Genomic DNA, 26605 nt, shown 5'->3' with positions numbered 1-26605 from the left:
TGATAATGACAGTGTTTTGTTGGTAGCGCAGCATCAGCTGCTTAAATCCTACATTATTGTGTAGAGAGGATGCATTCAAGGGAGCACTCCAGGGGCCCATTTTCAATCATGCTAGTTGCACATGTAAATGTAGAAAAAAGACTTTACAGGAAACAATACACTGCAGGTCACATCTATGCGGAGGGACAACTGTACATAAGCCTTTAGATTTATGGCAGTAGATATCATGACAATTGTTGCCATACGGTCAAGCATTCCTGACAAAACTGGTGACACAACAGTGCATCCATTCAGGGCCAAAAGATAGAAATGAAAAAAAAAACTGTATTATAATCTGTAGCCTGTAAATGTAACCTCCGCTGCACATCCTTCACCTATCTGCGATGCAACGTGAATTTAGTTCTTCACAGATCTGATCAGATCATTGTCTTCTTCATTCTTAAACACACACAAAATGAGGTTATGTAAGCATGTGCATGCATTAAGTGAGAGGCACGGGTGTGATGTACGGATTTGAAAATGACATTAAGCCTGGTGCAGCCCAGCCCAGCCCGAAAAGCAGCTGTGTGGCTTGGAATGTGTGGCTCATAACTCAAGGCAGAAATTGAGACCAGCTCTGAGGATGAATTGAATGCCACAAGATTATTAGGTACACCTTTAATGCAACAGACCTGCAGTAAATCCTACTTGTATGAAGTATCACACAGTATTTCAGTTTCTGTAGGCAGTGCTGGTGAATTGTACAGTGTTACAGTTTTTTTTTTTTTTTTTTTTAAGATATTTGAAATGACTATTGGTTATCTTAAGCTGTCTTTTTAATGTGACCTAGCACGTCCCGCAGGGTGTTGTTATCTGTCGGATGTGAACACTCTTAGGGCTCAACTTTGTCTCACTGAGGCACAGCCACAAAATCCACATCTAGAGGTATCCAATCTCAGCCGTGTGAACATAAATCTGGCTTCAGCCGTGATACTACCGGCAGCAACACTCAGTGTTCACATTTCCCATTGACATGGTACAGGGGGGAATACGTCAATGTTGCTTGGACTTACTGAGGCTTTCTAGCACCTTTCTGTTCTCACACTGTTCTCTGCACAGATAGGAGAATAGAAGAAGACATCAGAAGAAAACTATTGGGACTTGTTTGCTTTCAATGGGAATCCATAAGGGGCAAAAAGCTTTGTACGCAACAGGAAAAAATATATTTACTGATGCCTATGCAGCCACACGAAAACTGGAAAAAAATGTGATTTTGTAGCTCACATTGGAAGCACCAAGAGAATTTCCGAAGGCCCCGGTCAGTTGATTGGCCCAAAAAGTCAGGCCATTGTTATATAACAAAAGGAAATGGGTAAATGAAAGCGTTAACAACACAGGGACGCTGTAGTCACTGAGGACATGTAGAAGACGAGACATCGTAGAAGAAAAGATACATGCGCCGGTGAAGGAGAAAAGGTTATGCTGAGAGGGAGGGCCTTGAACACACATAACAGAGTGCTCAAAACTTAAATATATTAATTTGTATCGCTGTTGCCTTGATTATTGAAGTGCAATTGATTAGACTAAGACTATAACACTACATGTTTTCAACCCGTCTATAGGGGGAGTGACCCACTGAGGCTACAGACCTATCACAGATCAGTGGTAGGACCTCACTTCAGACTCGGGGTGTGAGCGGAACTGGACCGATCCTTTTATAATAAAAATGTAGTTCCGCTGGCCGCCACCGGTCGGTCCGCGGGGGACAGATCAGTGGGAGAGGCCTGTGGAGCTGTGCATTGTGGGAATTGTTGTCTTTCATCCGTCTTGTCTGCCTTTTCTCGGTCAAGAAGGCACCAAATTCAAAATTTATTTTACATTTTGACTACATGTGACCCAATAAATAGATACAGATTCATGTATTCCTTTAAGAGAATATTGTTAAAATGCAATCTTTTCTTAAATAAAGACATGTAAAATTTTGGGGGGGAAAAAACAGAAACACATAATGATGAAAAATACTGTTTGTTTGATATTGGTATCAAATTTAAAAGAAATGAATGGAATTAGAGCGTAATTCTCAATAAGTCTTGAGTCAGGCATTGTGACATTGAGACACATACCTTTTACCTGTTTACCACCTACCAAGGCTGATTTAAAATAACCAGGGACAGAGAGAGGGGACTTAATATTTCTGCTGTCATTTTAGGTCCCATTGAACATTAATCAGGGACATTTCTGCAGTAGTTACTGATTAAAAGATAAGAGAAACCCCCTGACCAATTTTCTCACCCAGCTGGGCAGAGAGTTTTAGAGTCAATTATGTGTTTGAGGGCTCTTCTACTGGGACCTTCCACAGATTCCCTCTGTCCTCTGTTGGAAATCTGCAGCCATCATGTCATAATAAGTCAAAGACAGTCGGATAATAAAAAGTCTAAAATATCCCTCTCTGATTTGGAGGTAGCAGCTGCTGTTTCCCAGTGGCTTACCCTAAAAAGAACATGACTTGTCATTTTATTTTCAGTTCCTCCCCAATACACTGAGCACATTACCCAAAAGGAAGACTTGACAACTTCAGAACAGCTATTATTATATATCAGTTTCTGCAAGCAAAGACTGTTTCTGGATTCAAGCTGGCAATACCACATGCTACTTAGTGATGGCTTGAGATTTTAAGTTATGCACTGTCATTTTTACTGTCCCCAGAAGAAAGGTCATGGAGTTGATATCACGACTTTTCATCAAAGCAGCAGGCCTGCGCAAATATTGTACCTATATGACCAATAATTCAAGTGTACGGTCATTAGATTGGACTCTTGGTGGCATCAAGTAAAAGTGATATGGTCATTAAACTCCAAAAATGTCTTCCTCTTGGGAACATCGACGTTCACAGCCAGTGTTTGATATGCACAGAAAGGCAGAAGCCATCACATTACATCCATGGCAAAAGCTAAGAGAAGATCAAACATCACTCTGCAAATCCTAATTAAAAGTTCACCTGGCTTCTCTCCTCATGATTAAGTGCTGGGCGTTTGGGCTTGGAAAATGATGCATGGCGTATCCAACTTATATTAATTATGTGCTATGAGTTTCTTGCACATTTCACATCCTGCAAACTCGTGCTTAAGCAGCTTTCCCAAATTTAGCATTTTCACAGAATAACCCAACATAATTTCAGACGATGTGATGAAGAATGTGTGTTCACGGCTTCTCAGGAGTATTGATAATGACTGTCTGGGGGATGGTGGGCTGGGGATCTTTTGAGATTTTCTGATGAATTCAGGACATTAGCATTATGGGAACCACATTTGAAGTGCATTAGCGTTTGTGTTATTTGTACTCCAATAGCGATGGAATGGGAGGACGATACCACTACCACTAAAAAAATATTGTTTTTCAATTCATATTAAATCAAGAAAATTACAGAGAAATTAACATAGTTGCTCCCTAGTGTAAATTAATCACATTCACTCTTGGCTTTCTTGAAACTTTGTCTGTATGCTCTGTTACTATTTTACTTGTCAAGAGTGCCTAACCCAAACAGAAAGGCTGCACCGTATGGACAGGCTATATTTCTGTTATGATAAACTCAGTTTGTTGAATCAGCCCACAGGTTCAGTCCGGGTAGCCCCTATGGTCAGCTAAAGGCCAGGATGATCTGGTTGCCACCAGCATCTTAATCCGTTGCTGGTGGTTTAATCATGAATAGTGACGCTCTAGATGAGATTATCCATCGAATGGTATTTAAAAAAAATATATATGTTTGAAGTCAAAAGACCAACTGCTGAATGTGAGCCTGTGTAGATGTGTCAAAAAGGTCATGCTCGCGTATCAGGACTGTTTAATATCAACACAGAGCAAGAGTACATTGTTTCACACAAACTGTATTCTTGATAAATCTGTGCACAGAAAAGGCAATGGCAGAGATTATCATATTGTTCTCTTAATCCATCTCATACATGCTATTGTTATTATTGTTGTTCAATGTCATCACCTATTTGTTTATAAGTGTATGGAGGAGTGGGTTGATTTTCAATACTTACTGGAAAATAATGACATAGGGATTAAAAGAGTCTCAGGAGTTGATTAATTTCAAATTCTATATGTAGGGGCTTTAACCAGAATGCTCTTTAGTGACGCAGTAGACAAGCTCAGCTGACACATGAGGCTGATGTACAGCTTTACTAACTTTTCAGCCTCTGTTCAGGCCTCACTTCATTTTTGATGATTAGCTTTTTGGATGCTCCAACTTTTGTAATTGAGTTGCTTTCTGCCATTCTTCGACTCACACTGCCAAATCAGCCAGTCTGAGAGCATGATCCCTGATCAAGGAAAGCCCCCCAAGCAACCTTACCGCAAAACCCTACCAGCACCCTTTTTCCCATCGCTGCCTGTTTATCATTACGCTAGTGTTCTCTCCCCCAGATACACCTTATTGAAATGCAACTTTGTGAGCGCCTCATTTAAATCTCTGTGAACCACATTCCCACTTGACTTCTATATAAGTTCAACATTACAACTTCAGGTTTGTGAAATTCAATAATCCTTTTTTCAACAGGATCCAGGGTTTGAAGGCTGGGGAGAGGGAGTCCTGAGGTAAAGTCACTTTGCTGGGATGAATAATTATAAAAACCATTTATGCCAACTTCCCCTAAAGACATTGGGAAACTTAGTAAGGTCTGTAACTTGGTATTATTTCAACATAATTGCAATTTTTAGGTAAGGATATTTAAACTGCTCTTATTTTAACAGTAAGTAAAATAACTGCAATATTGTGTAGAAAAGCTTGTTTTCAACCATGGAATTAATGGCCCGCTACGTTGGTCAAAAGATGATGAACGTGGTAAAACGTATTCCGGCTTAGCACCAACATGTTAACAGTAGTATGCTGTCATTAGCATTTAGTTCTGTTTAGTTCATTTTATTGTCTGATGCTGGAGAACGGGCAGAACTGTCCTCCAGTAAATAAAAAGAGGAACACTAAACTGAAGCAGCTTCACAAATAGAAGATGCATGGCCTGAATACTAATCTGTGATTGTGAGGTGTGCGTTCAAACCATTAAAATGCAACTATAGTTTAAGCAAACATTCTAAATCAAAAGATCAGACTGGTTCAAGAATGTCTTAATGCACTCGTGTGCCCACATAAACTCCGAAAGACAAAATACACAATTCATACAATGCTTCCAAACCTTCAGCCAAAGCCTATCTGAGTCTTCAGCAGTCTGAGTTAGCCAAATCAAATGCCCTCTGTACCAATATTCATCATATAAATGATTGCCGCATGTGTATTAGAGTGTATTTTGAGTATTTAGAGTATATTCTGTTGCAGCGACTGTCATGGCAGCAGATTTATGACTCAGATGTATAATTTATATAAGTGTGTGATGTGAATTATAGTTAAACAATGTGCCACCAAACTCTGTATCAGCCACGCTAGAATCAAGGAATTCGGGGTCCATCTCTGGGTTGTAATAAACTACAGGTTGGACTAAAATAAAAACAATTAAATAAAAAGAATCAACATCTTTATTCAGTCTGAGAAAGTAGGTGGGATTAGGAATTACTTTTTAGCTGTGTGGTGAAATTATAAAAGCAGCCGAGAAAAGGGGGATGCTGAAAGGTGGTAGATGATAATGAGAGTAAATCTCATCTGACCGCATCTTCATAGTGTACATGGAGCCTGCTGACATTATGTAATTTGCTTAGCCTGAGCAGTTGCTAATCAGCCATGAGTGAAAACGCTTGTGTGGGTGTGCAGGGCTTTTTAGTTATCAAATTGTAGCCAACCTGCTTGTCTCCTAGATATGTTTGTAAAATATCAATTTGTTTTCCCAATGATGTCATGGTGAAACATCTACGCTCACAGGCAATATATTTTAAGTGAAGGAAGCTTTTTGTACCATACATAAATCATAAGGGGGTGTTTATGGTGGATGGTGGGCGTACAAGGAGATCTTTCCATACTCTTAAGTGCTGACAAATTAAACACATTGTCCATCTACAAAACACGATCCATTATGTTTCCTTTTTAACTTGCTGTAGCATATTAGTAGCATAAAAACACAATTCCTAGGAGACTGGATTGGTACAGGGCTACTCAGTCATTCAGATAGCCCCATACATCTTCTTGAAACAGAGCCTCCATCCTGCACATGCATACTTTTCAATCCTACATTTTCTGTCAGATGAGTGACATTGGTCATAATTCAAAAATGCATTATTTAGCAGCGACTACCGCATAAATACTGTCAGGATAACCCCGCCGCAATTCCTTCCTCACATGTTGTCCTCACAGCCTCTCTCCTCCTCGTCTCCCGCTGCACATCCTCTGTTCTTACGAGTCTGTTCCAGCACAGCCGCTGATCAAAGGCTAGAATAAAGCAAGCGATCTTGATAGACAGTGCGCTGCAATCACAAAATGACTCATATGGGAGTTTCTCTCAGGTAAGAATAAAATTCATTTAATTTCACCCCGTCGTGTCTCCAGTGTCTCCCCCACTGGGTCAAACACTCAGTAAACAGAGCAGGCTATTTTAACAGGTCTCAGCAGAGGCTGCATTTCTAACACATACGGTAGAACATAATTATTTTACTTTTCCAAGTGCACATCACTGGAGTCTCCATCCGCCATTTTTTGGAGGAGATTTTCTAAGAGGAGTGAAACACCCACAGCAGGAAACAAATCATGCCATTAATTATCAAACAATGGAGGACATAGTGATAAAAATAGAGTGGGACTACCTAGAAGAAATGACAAATCGTATCAGTTGACCCATTTACTTCCAGCTCTATCTGCAGTGGGGGGTGTTAGCGGTTGTGGTGACAAAGGGAGAGCACTCCAGCGTGGAGAGCAGCTTGTCACGGAAACCGCATCATGAAGAAGATGATCACAGCAGAGTTTTTTTTATTTTCAGCATTAAGGTTTTAGTTCCTCCTGCATATTCTTTAGCTTCTCTCTGGACAGTTATTTTTCTAAAGCAAAGAGGAGTTCATCCTATTAAAACTATTGTAATTAGAACAGGCGTGTCATGTTTTGTTAATTTAGCCTTTTTTTATGAACAGGAATTACAATAAAGCTCCTTCACTCGAGAGCATTCATAGAGCATGAAACCCTGACAGACATGAGGAATTGAATGATAGAGTTATAACGCCATGTAACGTCGAGGCTTCTTTTATTTTGTTGTGTTCAGCAGAGGATGGCGGGTGCTTTGTCCTGAAGTTCAGTCTATGCAGTGACAAACTGCTTTTACACTCGTTTTATGTGCCCGACCTTCACACTGACATATCCTAAAAAACTATAAGGGCATTGAAAACAAAACCTCAACATTCCCATCTTCTACTAAGGCGTCAAAGAAGAGGATATGCTCCTCCCCGGCCATCCTTGCTGCTGATTTACTCAAATCTTTGCACTTGGGCCAGTTTCCAGCAGCGGAACTGGAGAAGCTCTCGTCAGCAGGTTTATTCTCATTTGCATTAAAAGGAACTGAAGTCGTTGACTCATCCAATCTTTTTTTTTTTTTTGGGGGGGGGGGGGCTTGGGAGGTACAACTGTATTCATAACATTCCTTCTAAATAACTACTTTTAATTGAGCTTTTTATATAATTGTATTACTGCCCTTGTACCGTCTTTGTTTTCCTTCATGTACAAGTGCAGAGGGTCTCTAAAAAAAAAACTATAAAATTCATGAATTCACATGGCATTTTTCAACTGCCATCATACTACCTTGTGTTAACCTGGGTTTTTCTGGGTTCCTCCCACAGTCCATAGACATGCAGGTTAGATTAATTAGGTCAATAAATGCCTCTTAATTGCCTTCAGGTGTGAATGTGAGTTTGAATGATGTCTGTCTCTACATGTCGGCCCTGTGACAGCCTGGGAACCTGTCCAGGGTGTACCCCGCCTTCGCCTAATGTCAGCTGGGATCGGCTCCAGCCCCCCTGCGACCCTGAATAGGAGAAGCGTTTACAGATGATAGATGGATGGGTGGGTATTAGGGAAACCATTCAGCATAAATGGGCCTTATTAAACACAAAATAGAAGCTCAAGAGATGGATTTTATGTCTTTCAATATTAGTATTAATTAAACCTGCAGGAGTCATTCAGTAATGAGATGACCTTCTGTCTTTGATTCCCATCATTCAAATAATGGCACATCAGGCTGGATAGTCCCAGCAGCTATGAAACTCTTGATAATTACTTTGTCACGGCCGTGTGTCCTCCCCTGGTCCTCCTTCAAGCCTCTAATGGTACAATTTGACTGTGGGAGATTTGTCCAGAACGTTTTGTACAAGGGCGATGAGAAAACCCTGCACTGCTTGAAAGAGACGTCAGAGAGAAGAGCCGTTCTGAAAGCTAACTTTTCTGCGAGAATATTCTCCTGGGATTAGGGATCTGACTGCTCGGAATCTCGTGCCTTGTGGCTCTCATGAGACAAGCCGCCGGCTTTTTTGACAGCCTCAATCGGTTCCCTGCCAGTCAGGAGGAGGGACACGAGTTCAAAATGAGATGGCAATTGAATAATCAATGTAATGGGCTTTTGAACGGACGCGTCAAATGCCGTCAAAGTCGCTTTGATAGCTGGAATACTCAGTTTAACATTATAAATATGGTGCTTGCAATGCTGACAAAGTTTTAATTAAACCAAGGAGAACATCCATTTGTCATTGACTTTTCATTGTTTGTGTTTTCTGACAGTGGTTAAGTAAACCCAAAGGACTATTTGAAAAATTCAGAGTAAATGTGTTTGGGTTTTTAAAAAGCTTGAGAGGTTGAATACATATGTGGAGTAACGTCTTTCAGCCTCAGATCAATACCAGAACTTTGAATTTGATTCACCTTGATCCTAATCAGCCTTGGTGTACTAGATTTAGCCACCCAAGGGAGCTTAGCGTGGAATCAGATGAAAAAACACTGCTTTTTATATTTCATTTTAATGAGATTATGAATTCCTGCATGAAATTTAAGGAATTGTAATGTCAAGCTAAATAATTGGTAGTATATGGATAGAAGAAGATAACACATCTTGAAGGCTTTATAGTGTTTACAAAATGCCTGAAGAAAACATTGAAATGAAGTGTGTCACCTCAAACATTTTGTGTGAGGAAACAGAAGCTCAGCTGGATGAAAGTGTTCTCTGCAACCTCTTCAGAAGTCAAGTGTTTATATTGACGGTGATGGTTTTTAACAGTCCTCATTATAGAGAAAACCAGCTCACTCTTTGACGTACATATGAATGCTTACCTATGATACATACTAGTATTTGTAGCCTGAACGTATTTCGATTCATCATATCTACGAGGGCGTATTAGGGCCACTGTAGGAAAAAAAAACAGAGCCAAGAGAGGGGGGCAATATTCAGAGAAAAAAAAATGCTAATTTGCGAGTTTATGAAGTGGCAAATGTATTCACGTTTACATGCAATGGGACGTGAGTTTATTTTGATGTAGGCCTACTACAAAATGATTGTTGAATATATTCGAACGTGTACATAGCCGAGTTGCTTGGTTCCGCTAACACCGGATGTTTGCCGTAGCTATGACAACAAGTGAAAACTACCGCTAGCATCTTAGCCCAACTTCCCGATCAATAACATGCCAAAAAGAGGAGAAAGTAATGTTTTAAACACAAAGCTGCTGTCCTTTGTTTGGAGGCATGTTTATTTGTCACCCAATAAGGGAATCTGTCACAACAGGGCCAATCACATCAATTCACTATGTTTGTATACTATTATACTACTAATTAAACACTGGAATTTTAATTTGTGCTGTTTTGATCAATTTGCTGCATAAAAAAAAAACGTTTCACTTCAATTGTACATTTTCATTTCTAAGAGTTTATTAGTTGCTGGAATATGATTAACTATTTGAATTCTCAATAACAACTCAATAAATGTAATCCATCTATCATATAGTTTTAGAAAGTACAAAAACAATATTGACATCAGGCCTGATGTTGCCTTCATTACAGAATGATCCCAGTCATTCGCGTCGGATCGTTACTTGGTATCGATGTCGATGTGTCGTATGGACTGAAATAGTACTATGAGTGTATTCCTAATCTTGAGCTTGAAATTGTACCATAGCTCAATTTGTTTTTGTTAATTTGTCTTTTTTTAAATGCCTGTCATGCGATGCTGTGACGGCCCAGTGTGAATCGTTGCTTATTTACCATTAAAGCTCCTCCAGTATGCAGCAGCAGAAATCCCTCTTTGATAAGCAGCTGTTGTCACACTGCTGACAACTGCAAAGCTCACAAGACAAATCAACTGGCAACAGTCATCCTTGCGATTACATGTAAATAAAAAAAGGGAGTTCTGAGAAGGTATCTTCTAAAAAGTTCACAACTGTGCCATTTCAAATGCATTGCGTCCGCAGTCGTGCTAATAAAAAAGTCAGACTGAATAATGAATGACCGAATGTAAAACCTGTTCTATCGACATCAGCAAATAAGGGTTATTGCGATACCAGCTGAGAAGTATGGAGATCACTTCTAGCAATGAAGCTTAGTCCCCTACAATACTTTATAATGTAAGGTTTTAGCTATAGGCAAGAATACGCACTTGTGAATATATATATATAGGGATCTTAAACCTGTACATAGACATTACCATCATGCAACTGTCAAGCAGAGTGCGGAAAGTGCTCTAGTAAGTTATGTAAGAAATGTTGGATAAGTGGATAGAATTACAGATGAAACCGATTTGTTCAAGTGATTATTAGCTGGAACAACAGCTTGTTAATGCCATGGAAATGCTGCATGGCATGGAGTGGATAGTCCAGTTGATTAAATAAGAGGTTGCCGCTTGAACATTAAGTGACTTCATTTGTCCTGATATATGGTTACAATGAAAATGCACTCTATAAAGTATATATATACTGTATATATATTAAATCAGCAAAGTCCATAGATGTTCATGACAAAAGTTTTGGTCTCAGTCATGCAAATAGGTTTGTGAGAAATAAGTTAGACTCTAAACCAAGCCTTTTTTTAGATAATTGTGAAAACGTAAACGTGATTGTTACAGCGCCACCTTGGGGTCAATGAGTCTCATTTTATTCCATCCATCCATTTTCTACCGCTTATCCTGTATTCAGGGTAACGGGGGGGCTGGAGCCGATCCCAGCTGTCATTGGGCGAAGGCAGGGTACACCCTGGACAGGTCGCCAGTAGTCTCATTTTATGTAACTCAGAATTAGGTTGGAGTTGCTGCAAATGTTGGTGACATTTTGTCTTACAGTTTTGGCTGTAAGAAAATAAATACATATGTTAATTATGTATTCTGTATTTTCTTTCAGTCTCAAATTTCAAATGAACAAATCTCCTGGTCGTACTTAACAATTATGGTGTTTATTCGTGCTCACAACCAGTGTTGGGAGTAACGCGTTACAAAAGTAATGCATTACTGTAATGCATCCCATTCATGAACACAATATCTAATATCAGTTAACGAGTCGTTTTCTGTTTTTAAAACGAATAACGGGATACGAGTCATTTTCCGTTTTTCGTTCTTTTATTTTGAAGCGAAAAACATCACATCCTGCTGTGTAATGAGCTGCATTGAACACAAGAAGATCTATTGGGAACAAAAAAATCCATATTTCCTTTTATTTTGGCGAAAAGTAATGCAAAAGTAATGTAAAAGTAGTGTAATGCCTTACAATTCAAAGACAGTAATATTGTAATGTAACTAATTACTTTGAAATGACAGTAACAAGTAATAAATAATGCATTACGCTTTTGAAGTAACTTGCCCTACACTGCTCACAACAGAAAGGAAGCTGCTCTCCAGCATGCCTGTCGTGACAAGCTTTGACTCCTTTTATAAGCCAATTCTATCACCCACAAGCTACTATATTGGCAGTTAAACTAACGGCTGACAGGGCAGTGCATTTACCTTTGCAGCCAGACGAAGCCTGTATGAAGGTAACTAAATATTCTCCGCTTGCAACAGTTTATCCAGTGATGCTAACTGGATAAAACATGCATTTGACTAATATAATTTCTTTTTTTCTTTGTTCCTGTTAAAGAGAAAAAGCCCTCTGTAAATTATTCAGCACAATTTGGTTAAATGTGAAATCCTGGTCGACTGGGTGTTAGAACACTGCCTTCTTTGAGCTTATTTTTCAGAAACAAGAGAATCTCGCTGCAGCACTGATGTTTGATTTCAGCTTTGATGCTGCAACAGTATGGTGAAATTGCTTATAAATATACCCAGAGCCTGAAATGAAATGTTGCCTGACTGTATCTTTCCACATATGGGTGTATTTATTCTTAAAGCCACAAGGCTCTGGGTAAGACTAGGTCCTGGAGCTTCAGTCGCGTAAATTGTTTGAATAATCCAGCAGGAGCTCAGAGCAATCCGTCTCATTAAGGAAAACCTTTATTGATTTCTCAATCTTTTGAAAATCATTGCCCCTCAGCTGATTCTTGCAGCTGAAAGTTCCCACATAATTTAGATGAGCAGGCAGCTTAATTATTCAATCCTCTCGAGACCACTGACACGATTTATCAAAACGACACATGTGATTTCATTTTTAGAGCCGAAAACGGAGGAAATGTGAATGAAACAAGCGAAATTTTGAAATACATAGTCGCTTCAATCAATTCTTCGAATCAAAGTACCTGCTGCAGTCTTAAAACTGTGAACAGTCTCAAATGTATTAAAGTTATTTTGGAATACCATTCTTTTTTACCCTCAGAGACAGAGCTACCTCATCCAGACGAGTTGGATTACCTCAAAGACACATAATACAGACAATAAGAATTTAGGGTTTATTCCTTTTTTTCAGAGAGAAATGCTTTGATGCACAACACAGCCCCATCTGGGATGCAGCTAAGAATAAAGCAGCCATTTTCCTGTTTGTGAAACTAAGCTGTAAAACACAAATTACTTATGAAAGGTGGATTCAAGCAATTTGAAAACTTTCTACTGAAAACCTACACTCATTTCCAAGACAGGAAATAAAAACCTGAGAGACAGGATCTTACTTCTTCGGTAGACTAAACCTGACACAGGATGAGCACTGCATCTTGCTGTCGTGTTTAAATGCAGCCGCTTATGGAAGTTGAAATAAATCCAATTTCAACGCTCTGTTTTGGAGTATATCAGCATTCTGATGTATATAATCCCTTAAATTTCAAAAACTACATTCAAAAGGTAAAAGTTACTATTTGCAAACTTTCACTCACTTGCCGTTATATTCCTAAATCAATTTCCCCAACACATAAACTAGTTGTACGTAATCTACAGCAGTGCAACAGCACTAATGGAATGGAATCAAACACACAGTAATGATGTAAGGATAAACCTCCAGGCCCTGTCATATGTGATACGCCGTGCTTCCTTCTGTAGTTTAAAAAAAAGAGACTATTTCTATGGTGCTTTTAACTCAACTATTATTACCATCCCACAGTATTCTGAAACTTTTCAATGTGCTCTGAGTTAATGCTGTAAATGTGGAGTAAATGTATGCCTCGCTGTTAAAAAAGGGCAAGTGGGGCCGTTTAAAAGGGTTTGTCTTTCAGCAGTCACGTTAAAGATTTAAATAATAGCCCCATTAGCTGCAGAGTTCCAGTGCTCCATTCTGGTCTCCAAGACACTGATGAAGGTCAGGCTTAAATGGCTCCAGCTCTCTGTTTGAGCCAGAGACTCCCAGCTTAGCTACAGCTCTGGGAACTGGCTCACACAAAAGATTTACCCCACAATGCTGCTGGCCTAGATAGACACACCAAACACACAATGGGGTGGCTGTGCATAATTTAGAGCGCATCTTTCCTACATTGACAAGTCCAAAATTAAAAGGGATCGTGTCAGCCAAATGAAGTATTCAAATATATTATGTCCATGGTGGAGCTGCAGAAGTGAAATCAATATATGCCAACATGAACGTGATCATCAGGCATGTGATATAAAGCCTGAAGATCCTTCAGAGACAGGGAATGTGAGACACGTGTGGCTCTTTCTTTGCTATATGAACCAAACTGTAACAAATATGTTTTTGTTCTGTACCGCAACACGTCTTAATGTACAACTGACTGATTTTTAACTGAAGTTTCACTTCAAAAGCACGGAGATACAGTCTGCCGGAGGTGGTGTATTCACAGGTGAGGCATGTTAAGGTTGCGATTTCCTTTCTTACGAAAGTAGTTTTCATTTTCGAGAAGCAACTGAAGCAACAACTCATAAGCCATCTTAGTCCAGCAAGGGTGTCAAATCCTCACTCATGTTCCAGTTACAACCCATTCGAACATACGCTCCTTCAAGTGAAATTAATCAATGTCTTTGTCACTTGAGCAGTGTCATTACCCAACCACAGAGTGCAATGAAAGTGCTTATCGCACAGCAAGTGGGGCGTATGTGTGGGCAGGCAAGTTTTCCTCCCGACGCTGCTTTGAAAATGCATTTTATATTCAATTTGTTAAGCAAGCGAAGGCTAAATTGTGAGATTTATTTTTTCATAAAGGGAGTGACTTATGACACCATCTTTCAATACAGTTATCCAAACATGATTCTCCCAAAAATGTAATATATTTTTGGAGATAAAATATTGCACATACTGTAGAGGCAGATTTATATTAAAAAAAAAAACTTCAAAAATCCATATCTTAAGACTCAACATTGCATAAATGTGTAGCCATTGAAAACTAACTATAGGGCAAATCAACTGCTGTACATACCAGGCCATGATTATTTCCTATGCACCAATGTGTCATTAACCATGTCACATAACCACAGCAAACACATCATTATGGTAACAATCCCAGCTCTGCTTGTCTCCACAGAGCTGGGGGTGGATAGTCCGTCAGAAAGAAGGTGTTATTATGGTAACTGCCCAGGCGTATGGCCCTCCCGGCTTGATGATGTCCAAAAGCAGCCTGTAGTTTATGCTCCCCAACAATGTGTGTCAGAAAGAGAAGGATTACTTTCCCTGCAGAACTGGCTGCACTGATAATGAATTTAGTATTATTCTCCTATAATGAGAAGTAGTAATGACTGTTTGGCTGACTCTGGTATGTGTGCATGTACAGTCAGTATACAGTCTGTATACTGGAGGGTGCTGACACTTATCAGCATATCCAACTGTACTATACTGTAAGAACATGAACAGGTTCACAGAGATCTGTCTTGTTAAATCCTTGGAATCGTAAAAAAAAAAAAATCATTGGAACAATCTTGGCAAATGGCCATGGCCAGCAGGTGAGTGGAGTTGTATAACTAAATGTGTGGAATTACTTTATAATTCACCACATCCGGTGATTTCCCTAAAATACCTAAATGATTCTATTTGAATACACTCTATAGAATGGGGCGTTGATTAAAACATTAATAGGAAAAAAGAAAAATAATAAAATATTTTACCTGCTTTCCATGAGAAATGATGGTCCTTCGGAAACACAATGTCTGATTGGACTGAAAAGGAAAAGAGGGACAAGAAGAGGAAGAGGCTGAGGTAGTTCCCAGCTTGCCACGTCCAGGCAATGACCCCAAAGTCATCTTTTAGAGTCATAGTCCAGCCCATTGCTTCCTCTCTTACTCCTGTGGGAAGAACATGAAATTCATCAGTAAGCCACTCATAAAAATGGAGAGAGAAGTGGGCTGGAGAAACCAGCTGAAGAGAATGTGTGTAAGCTCTTTAAAAATGGGGAAAGTGGAGAAGGTGTCAGACACTACGGGTGCTGCTGAAAAAATGTCCCACTGAAACCTCCAACCCAGAAATGTGACTTTCAGTCACCTTCAAAAGTGCATAACACTCTCTCGCACATGAATCATAGCATCTCCTTCTTCCTCCTCTTCTTTTCTTTCCTTTATTTTCAAATTCAGCATACGAGTGTGATGACATGTCTGCTCCTCCACCCACATAGACCAAACATAATTAGTTGGAGAGGCTTGAGAATCTCAGCCTCCCAAGGTAGAAGTGGACACATGTATTGCAGGAAGGGGGAGACTTTAAGCTTAGCGTAATACAGGGTATTAGTACCTTTTTATTGCAGCTCATTTATTCCTATCTCCTGCTACTGTGATTCATGTCCTAGGAGTGTTAGGGATTAGTCCTGGATTCGCTAGGCCTCTAATTGTGTTGTACGGAAGCCCTGAGAGGCAAATTAAGAAAAATTCTGGTGATACATGTTTTAAGTCTAATCTAAATTGTTTTCTCTGCTTTGCTCATGAATTAAAAATAGGTTAAAACAGCTCATTTTATTTCCAGCTGTGAAACAGGTGTTAAAAAAGAATAGGCAACGTTCCAAACACAGGATACATATATTTTGTGTTAACAGGTTTTGTGAATTTAAACACACCTGGAAGAAAGCGTGTTTAGTTTAAAGCATGGGGCGGTGGTGCCTCTAGTGGCCAAAATGATTATTAAAACATTTTTTTAACTATTTAAAGTGATGGTTCGGAGTAAAATGCACCCGAGGTAATTTCCACCATGACATCCAGCCAAATACCCCTTCGGAAGCATTTTTAACCATGGTCAGCATTGGTCAAGATAGCCGCTATCAGCCGAATGGCTTAGTACTAGCGCTATGGTACTGGGGGTATATCTCGTAAATTACCCCACTAATAATGCATGGAATGTTACCAAACTTCTGCAGTAGTACACATAGGGTCTGTAGGCTACTCACAAAACGAGGCATTTGAAAGTTTGTAAGTACACCAGGAGTTTATTTAAAAGAACACTTGCCTGATAGCTTCTATCCTCGGCTGCTATGCTACCGCAGCGTAGACGCCACTTCCGTGCTTACCTAGCCGATGCTGTGACGCGAGTTTCACGTGAGAGTATGAAAAAGTTTCGCTGAGATTTTATAAATGCTTGTATTATCGGGTCAACACATTTTTATAAATGCTTGTATTATTAGGTCAACAAGTGTTGACAAGTGTTGACCTGATAATACAAGCATTTATAAACATTTAGCGAAACTTTTCTCATAGTTTCATAGGCTGGGTAAACACGGAAGTGGCGTATACGCTGCAGTAGCATAGCATATATTTTGTGAGTACAGAACCTATACTGTATATATATATAATTTCTGAAATTTGGTAACATTTCATGCATTATTAGTGGGGTAATTTACTAGATATACCCCCAGTACCATAGCGCTAGTACTAAGCCATTCGGCTGATAGCGGCTATCTTGACCAATGCTGACCATCGCTAAAAATGCTTCCGTGGGGGTATTTGGCTGGATGTCATGGTGGAAATTACCCCGGGTACATTTCACTCCGAACCATCACTTGAAAATAAAATAAACTTTAAAAGTAAAAAAAACTTTGAAAGTTTTTTTGGCAAAACTTCTTTTTTTAGGTGTTCTTATATCTTAAGCTCAGGTGAGAAAACAATTACGATCAGTCTTAAAAAATAAAGAATAATTTTGCCTTACTTGCCTCTGGGCTTCCATCGGGTTGCACCAACAGCAAAATAAATGAATATGGAATTGAATCCGTAACACCTAATGCTTTTCATGAGACTGATGTTATGGTCTTCATGAATGTGGTGATTTGTTTTCCAAAAACACATTTTGCTGCAATGTAGCACTTGGGTAATCTGACGTTTGTTATTAATGACATATCATCCCACAGAGCCTTCCCGCACATTTCTTGTCATTCTGCAATCATGCCATGAATTTGGTAGTGCACAAAAAATACAACAACAAAAAAACAATTGAGAAGAGTTGATTGAAAGAAATAAGTTTCTGCAGAGATACTGATATTCATAAAATGGTATCAGAGATAAACTCATGTCAGCTGGTGAATTTAATGAGAATTTATATTGAGATACTGTTTCTAAGATAGCAATAGTAAACAATAACCTGACCTTAATAATAAAGTACAGCATGACAATATGAAAATATGTTAGTAATTGAATTATTCTTTTGATGTTTCAGATCACCACAACCCATTGAGTTTACATTTCCTGGTGATAACGCAGCATCATAGAGGGTATTTGATGGTAGATTTACTACTGAGAGGCAGTGGGCCTTTGAGATTTAAGATTATTTACACATGGTGTGTCTGAAAGCGCTGGGTGCTTGATTTTTTCTTGCTTGATTTCATTCAGGGAAATTAGATATTGACGTTTATGCTTTAGCTGTGTTTCGGTGAGGGCAAAAATTGCTTAATGAAAAACAATGGCAGGATGGAGATGGCTTGGTGCCTGGAAAGGGGCTGCCAGATGCTCAGTTTTTGATGGAGTCTCCCATTTTTGTCCGGGTTTGATGTGTTATTCTATATTCTAAAGTGTGTTGGTCTCTTCATGACAAAGGGGCTTTTAAATGTGCAATGTGGGAGGGAAAAAAAATGTGTGGAGAGAATTCTAGTTTGAAAAAGAACTAACATTATCAACAAAATGTGAGGTTACAGTGTTGATGTTATGTCAAAGATGTTTTGCAGAGAATTCTACAGAAATGAGCGTACTAACCGACTAGCCCATCCTTTCATGTAATACTACTTTAGGCAATAGTGAGTCACTGTAGTACCAGCCTGCCCTCAGTCCAGAGAACAAAGAAGAAAAGCAGCATGTCAATAACACATCCATGGTCCACGTACGTTTTCACAGTAGTTTTGTTTGTTTTGTTAGTTTTTGGATTTAACCCAAAGTGGCAAAAATCTCCCCACCACTAGGACACTACTTTGCTTGGAGATAGATCCCCAGTTAGCATTTAGCTAGGAATTCTGCCAGCAGTGCAAACCCCAGCTCCAGGCCCTCATCCCAGGAGTCTGCCCTGACTGGATCAGCAAACTTTCTGTTGCTGAGGTCACACAGGTTAGTCATGTGCTCCACCAGCCCACTGTGATTCCCAGCTCTGGGTTTTACACCAGCCAAATTTGAGCCGCCACAGCCGCCATTAAGCACTGTTCCCTGCAGAAGGCTCCCCTCCCAGCAAAGCAGTCCCCTGTGAGCGGGGAGGACGAAATGAAAACATTTGTCCCTCATTTGTGCCACGCAGGACCCAAGGCAACAAACGAGCTAAACTAAAATGCACCATTCCCAGTAAGCACTACAGTTAACGCATCGATGACGCCGTACGTGAATATTATAAGATAGTGATGTTATTTTGACTCGCTCTCGAGTTTGGTCCAATTCTACGTATCCTTGCCCTGATGTTAATAGGAGTTGGCTTTACACATGAATATACTTCCCTATGGGGGTGAAATGCTGCCTCTTATGGGAGCACATGGCTAGGCATTATACATTATGCATTTCACCTTTAAGCTCAAATTCAGGGTTTGGCATTTCGACGTACAGCTCTTGTTTGTATCTATCCTCAATGCCCCTGCAGCGTTTGTTTCACACATACTATACAGACACTTACAGTATGTCACACATGATTTGAATTCCATAAACCCAAAGAATAGTGATAGGGTTATTTGTTCTCTCTGATTTAAAGGACTCATTCACTTTGAATATAATGAATGCTACTTTTTTGATTTTGTTTTATGAAAGCTGCCTTTGTCTCACATTCTGTAATGACCAGAGAACTCATTCTACTTGGATGAATGAGCAGAGTGGTCTGGCACTTACACAGCCATATGCCAATTAGACACCTCTGGTTGCTGATTACTAGCCAACCTCTTGGGCTGTACTGCTCTGGAAGCCATACCTGACTGCACCCAGATTACATCCTCCCTCTAGCCAGCCTAATTTGTCTATTCATGGGACAAGCAGCGCTCTCCATAGGCTCACAGAACATGTCCCAACTGATTGGGAAACACTGTCCTGAACAAAAAGCAAGCAATAAAAACAAGCATGACCCCAAGGCATATCACTATTGTTTTTCAAAGACAGACATTGAGATTACCATAGTGTTAGATATGGGTTGCTTTTTTCTTCAAGCCCATCGGTTTAAAGAGTTGGCAATTGTGTTCATACAGCTCAGGCTTGGACTCATCCAGTCTGTGCCTGTCAGTAGAGCGAAAATACAGACTATCCTGAAAATCTCAAAAAAGAAAAGCTCTTAAGCCGCTAAATATCTGGGTCAAAGGAATCATGCCAGACTCTCAGTGGTCACAGAAAACCTGGCAAACAGCAGCATGGCTCAGATGCTGCTGTGCATCCTATTAGATACTCCATGATCTGATGGAATGCAAGCTGCTTCTTTGTCTCCTGTGGTTTCTTGTTTGGTAGCAGCTCGCTGGATGCAGCTACCATACGGGAACAACGAGCAACCCTCCACAGCCCTCTCTTTCACAGGTGGCCACAATAATTAATGTTTGATTAGATCTCTCCAAATGAATGGCAAAAGCTAATTTGGTATGCCAAGTCTCTGAACAATCCACATGCTATCCTCCAGCCTCTCTTTAAATAAGCCAAACAGCCAGTTCTGTCTGGAGTAGAAACAAAGGCATTTGATCCCAGTACGTTTTTTTCCCAATAATGCCAAACTGTTCCCTGGATTTCCACATAATTATGTAGCCAACCGGCTCATTCTCTCTTCACATCCTGCCCATATCCCTGTTCTGTTCTTTGAGTACTGCATCCAGTATATTCAGGTGAACACAGCTGTGAGTATTTTTACCATGTTGTCGTGCATGAAATTGTTTTTGATTGGGTTTGGCAATATAAAAAGAGAAATCCACTCTCACTTAAAAGAGGCTGATTTTGCAGATGTTTTCATTGGCAGAGATGGCCATAATGGCAATCGGAAATGCAATGTGAAACACAGTTCTTTGTTTCCTTTGATCACAGGCTTGTGGGTGGATTCATCTGTCGCTGTATGGACTGATAGTTGACAATATGGTATTCCATCTCCATTTTATTCCTGAATTCCTCTGATACAGTTCCTGTTTTTTCTATTCAGAATAGCAACAAAAGAGCCTTCAGAATGTGTTGGCTGAACCAAATGCTGACAGCTTATGTGTATTGCCATTTCTTGCCTCTTATGACTTTTCATCATGATTGTACAACAAAAAGGCATACAGTGCCAATGAGTGCCGGAGCAGGAAGTAGTTTGCCCTACCTATCTATAGTGAGGCAACTTGTAACGGGGTGGTGGATGGGCATGTAGCAAGTTTGCAGAGTTTTTGGCCCATCACAGACCTGCAACGTCTGGAGGAGGAGAAATCAGATGACGCTCGGCCACCCTCAGAAAAAAATGTGATGTGAGTAATAGAGAGGGAACCAATGCTCCTGGAGGCCTCCAATTCTCCCAGCATCACCCTCCATGTGGCCGAGGTGGATGAAGGGGTCAACAGAGGGGTTCTGCTTGGAGCGGACTGTTGTGGAAAAATGAATCTGCCCAATAAAGATCAACAACCAGGATCAGCTTTTTCTCCGAGGTTTATTCCACTAAGTATTCTCATCTGCAGAGGAGGTTCACCCCTTGCCTTCTGATGCAAAGGTTCAGAATCAGCAGGAACGACCATGAGTCCAACAACAATCTCCCTTTTAAGGAGGAGGAACCATGGACAAAGGACGGATCATGTCCTATCTTACAAAGACAAGATGTACAGGCAAGGTCAAGATTTACAGAACACAGGCGTCATAGTCCTGAAATTATCTTATGTCAATGTGGCACTCATGTTCATATCATCTACAAACAGGCATTCATTTTCGTCATAGCATAACAGTCAGATGAGGAGATGCAGATCGAGTCAGCCTGACAAATATTCTGATTATAAAGTACAAACATCCAAAATTCCCATTACAGGACGGAACAGAAATCATCATGTCTTAGCGTCTCAATAGTGTGGGCTGTACTCTCTAACCAGAGTTATATTAGCACAGACAGAGCCTTTTACTGGACCATATGGGTGTAGTAGGGGCCTCTGCCACTGGCCAAAGAGGGTGTAGGATAGCTTAGAAACGGAATGAGTAGGGCACTGAATGCCTACAGCATTTTGCATTGCACGAATGAGCCTTGTACTTACTCAAAGCTCTACTATAACTATACTCTGTTTAAGTCACTGCATCTTCTGACAGGGTTACAAATACTACGATTGAATTCCAGCCTAAATGCACTTTTATTTCAGCCCAATATTGTTGGCAATAGAGCAGCTAATATTGGTAGCAAGAGCAAGAATCCAGCAGACTGCTGCTGAGTGTGTCTCAGCTCCCAAGGAGTGAGTGTAAATGCTGCCCTCGGTAAAACAGCGATCAGAGGACAGGAGTGAGAGAGTGAGAGAGAGGAGAGAAGAGATACAAGCATAAAGTAAATCATAGCAAAACACAGTCAAGATTGTGTTCTCTCTGAGTCGTTCTGCATCCCCGTGCTTCTCAGAATCAAGAAATGTCCACGCCTCAAGAAAACGCATGGTCGAGACTGGAGGAATGTATTACCCAATAGAGGGTTATTGTACGGCTACAATATCATAACCTTCATGATGGGCCTTGCTTGCATACAGTGTCTGTGTCACTCTGCTCTGCATTAACAGACAGACTCACCTCAGTTAATCCCGTAATCATTATCAAACTCTGGCTGTTTGAACAGAACCGCTGTCTCTCTGTCAAGCTTGCTCAAGGAGCATTACCCCAGCGGCGTCTGCTCTCCACCGCGGAGCAGCGAATCACTCAGAAGTGGATTCACACACTTGTTCACTGAAACATTGTTCATTGCCTGGGTTTAGTTTGAAAAGTGGAGCCAAAACAATTGTGATAAGCTATTTCTTGAGCAGATATCTCAAGGAAGATTTAGATGGTAGCATGAAAGATAGACTTCTAAGAGTGACGTCAAAATGACATACATTTTGTATTTTTTTCCCATTTATTTTGTTGCTGATATTGTCTGATTTTTAGTGGGTTGTAGATGAACTTAGTACATAAATCTTTTTGATCCAAATATTTCTGATCTTGATAACATTAGTGAGACAGTTATGTTACCGCAATGGAAGATTCTTTTTATTAAGTGTAGTGCAAAAGGTCCGGGAGATGTATCAACATCTGAACAAGCGATACCCAAGTGGTGCAGAATCATGTTTTACTCAGCCTGAGGCTACAGTGTGTGATTCTGCATGCAGATCGTTGGATTGGAGTTTGCATTAAAACAGTAAGCAAAATAGTTATTTGTCCATTAGTCCATATTTTATTTATCCATCCATCCATCCATTTTCTACCGCTTATCCTGTATTTAGGGTCACGGGGGGGCTGGAGCATGTTATTATTTTGTATAATACAACATTGTTTTGTGTTGATATTTTAATTTGTTGATGGAAAATATCTCACATTGTCACATTTTTGGTACATCGGGTTTGTTCTTGTTTCAGACATTTGTGACAGAATGTCTTCCAACTATTATCTGTATCATTGTTTTCTTTGATGAAATGAACAATTTTTGCATTGCAATCTAGCAGCACCCTAGAATAAAATATGACATTTGCTAAAAAAAAAAATTATAATTTGCAGGTACCTGAGCCAGATGACTGCCAGGCATCCCTTTAGGTGAGCCGGTTGGTACAGTGGCAGATGCTTTTCTTCAGTCCTTCCTCAGAAGACGGGAGAAAGGCAAAGAAGGCCTCCAAAGATGTTAGGTCTGACAGGGACAGTAAATAAGCTGTACCAGGCCTTCCGCCTGAAGCATCATGCAGTGGCTTAATCCTGTGTGAATCAATGTGCAGAGGCCTGGGACTGTGTCACTCCTCCAGCAGCAGTTAGTCCCCACTGATGTCCCCACCAGGGCCGGCAAAAGAGTCTGGGCTACAGGGTCTGAGGTAGAGGAAAACAAAAAAAGAGACATTGATTAAAAACTTCTGACACCACAGTAAAGTATAATCTGTCACTTCACACAATGAAACTCATGGTTATATTTTTTCCACATGATGCATGATAGCTATTTTGCATTGCAAAAGATAAAAATATCATCCATTCTGTCTCATTCATTCTAATATTCATCTTAGCGGGAAGATCTCAAAGAACGTTTCTCTGCATCGGAAAGGATTTTTATATTTTTATTTGCTGCGGTAATACAATAGAAGGGCAACGTCATTTATGGATTGTATTAGCAAAGGGTTGGTTGCTGTTTCTAAATTGTATATATAATATTAAACTGCAAGGCTTATGGTCAGGATTTGTTGCTGCCTGTGTCACATTCTGACAGTAATATCACAGACATGAGTGCAGTCCAAGAGTAGCAGCTTGTGTTTTGCTCTCCTATGACATTCAATGATTACATGTCAACCTTCCAGCCAAGCCTGTTCTGAGAGCTCATCCAGGGGAAACTTTGATTCTATTAACACCTCCTGCCCTTGTCTCTCGACCACCTCCAACCCCTTCCCCACTTGCCCGAACCTCTAAGCTCCACTCCCTTATTGATCTTCCGAGCCACGCTCCTGAAAACCCCGGATCCTAGTGACCCAGACCTTATTTCCCAAGGCTTTTAAGTGCTTTGCCTTGCCATTCCATGGTGGCTCAAATGAGCTTGTCTCAGTAGCTGCACTTCTCCTACCTTAGCTGGCTGCTTACTACATAAAAGCCAACAAATAGGATGGAAGAAAGGTGCTCCTGGAGGATGGAGCAAAATCAATTGTGAACATGCAGTTTCAAGTAAGGACAAGCAATTCATTTAATCTTTATTCAATCTCAACTTTAGACTTCTATTACAGTCCAAGTGTGTGCTCCACCACTGTTTTCTCACCTCTAGTGGATTTCTGCATCTAGTTAGAGTTGGTATTGCAATGACAAAAAAGACAACATTTAAAACCAGAATAATGTGTTTGAATGTAATTGAATTGTATTCAATCACACTGACTTTTGAGCCAGAGGAGATGCCTTTGACTGGCAATGAGAAAGAATGCAAGTTTAAGGCACTTCTTCATTGGCTTCACTTTTCAGACGTTGTCCAGGCTGAAATATCTCAATAAATGTTGAAAGGATTGTCATGGTTTCTGCTATGTACATTGTTCATTTTATGAAATGTCATGAAGTCGCAATTACACAACTCTGCGAGTGTGGAACATCACCATGCTAACATTGTGTTACTGTCTGTGAGCATGTAAGCATACTGACATTTAAATGTAGCTCGAAGCACAGCTATACTATAAGTGCAGTCTCACAGGGGACGACAGCATGTAGATTCCTCATCGAATTATACCTACTCAATAAGCAAAAGGTAATTTCAGTCAAGAATATCATGAATTATTTATCAGTTGGCAGTTTATTAGCACCTCACCAAATACAACAGCCACACAGTCACAGGATAAAGTCAGCTTTACTGATTTAAAGAGGTGCTAATTCAATATTATGGTCATTTTGTGGTCAAGACTGTAGGTTGTCATTCTGTCGAGTTGTATTGCATTTTACAGAAGCAGAGTGGATCAAATAATTTGTCTACCACATTAATATAAATAAGTAAAGACATAATATTCAATCCAGCAGCACCACAAACTGCCTCCAAAATAAGCAGCAATTTGAATCGACACCTCTCTCAGCTTCTAAAGGTAGGATTTACAAAAGGGTATTAGGATAAGTGTAAGCTAGTTGTGCCTATATCTTATTTTAACTTATCCTACCATGTCCACCTGGGACAGCATAGCCTGTACAAGCCTGTGTTCTCCAGCTTTCTCTGCTCAAGCCCACAGATTTCTGCCAAAAGACAGAAGTGTATGCCAACCTCTGTTGTGACAACATTGGCCTCTAACCTCCACCTGCCTCATGCTTCACACCTTCCTTCAAGAGATGGGTACTTCACATGACTTAGCAATGTCCTCCAGTCCCACAGCCAAAAGCCCCCTAAATACAACTACACAAGCTTGTGCTCGACATCACAAGAATTGATTTCTTTAATATCCATCCCAGAGTGTGTCATTAGCCATGTATCCTCCGCGGTGTGTCTAGTCTGCCGTCTCACTGCACATGCATTGTAGTTGTGAGACATTTTTTTTTCTTTTAAAACCTCTGCAAGTTGGTACAAAACAAGCTGACAAAACCTGAACATTGCCCAGCTCAGAACGGATGCTAATATGACAACCTGTACAATTAATACAAACAACCTGTGTAAACACTGCATCAAAGCGAAAGCTGGGATTTCTTCCAGGGCTGCCACACGCATTATTTTGGGAGATCAAGTCCAACGCTACAAAGCTGGCTGATAGTGTAGGTCCGTTACAGTGCTTATAGGAAATGGTCTGTCAAAATCCTCGATGTACCTTATGTCACATTGCACCCTGTAAATAAAAAAAATGTATATAGATATTGTCAATATTTCCCCCAACTGCGTTGACACATTGTAACCTATTAACACCAAAGTGAAAATGACTGTTTTTAAATAATGCAAAAATATCACAATGCAATTCATGTATACCTGGTATGGATATATGATCAACGCTTCGATAAACCATTTTATACTCATCATCATCTTCATGGACTGGGCAGTTAGTCAGGACATTTTGGATGAAAACTTGCATTCTTCTTGCCCGGGATCTGAACAAATCTGCAAGCTCATGTTTTATTTGCCTTGTTTGCTGTACTTTTGAACATACCAACTCATAAACTGCAGCTTTACATTTACATGTTGCTCAGGTGTTATTTTCTTCCCCCCAGCTTTTATGCCAACTCCCACCCTAATGTGCTGTGATTGGCCATCTACACAAGGCGGACCTGGTCACTAGATGAGCATTAAGTCACAGGTTGGTAACCAATCAATAATGAACTGAGGTCTTCCAGACTAATTCGCATTTGCTATCGGTCAGGCGATG

The 26605-nt window shown here is 40.1% G+C and overlaps 1 protein-coding gene across 1 annotated transcript in view; it reads right to left on the bottom strand.

Annotated features, from left to right (window-relative positions):
* The window catches only part of thsd7ba (thrombospondin, type I, domain containing 7Ba), a 128315-nt gene extending 104759 nt beyond the window's left edge, over window positions 1-23556 (bottom strand). Inside the window, exons 1-2 of the mRNA XM_084023543.1 lie at window positions 23323-23556; window positions 15342-15518 (exon numbers count right to left, since the gene is read on the bottom strand). Of these exons, the coding sequence (XP_083879669.1) occupies window positions 15342-15501 (160 nt within the window). The 5' untranslated portion in view covers window positions 15502-15518; window positions 23323-23556. The remainder of the gene's footprint in view (window positions 1-15341; window positions 15519-23322) is intronic.
* Between the last annotated feature and the right edge of the window lie 3049 nt (window positions 23557-26605).

This window comes from Eutrigla gurnardus, assembly GCF_963514095.1.
Source record: "Eutrigla gurnardus genome assembly, chromosome: 12".
Lineage (NCBI taxonomy): Eukaryota > Metazoa > Chordata > Actinopteri > Perciformes > Triglidae > Eutrigla > Eutrigla gurnardus.
Note: the sequence above shows the minus strand (reverse complement) of the source record. Positions and strands in the feature narration are given on the sequence as shown.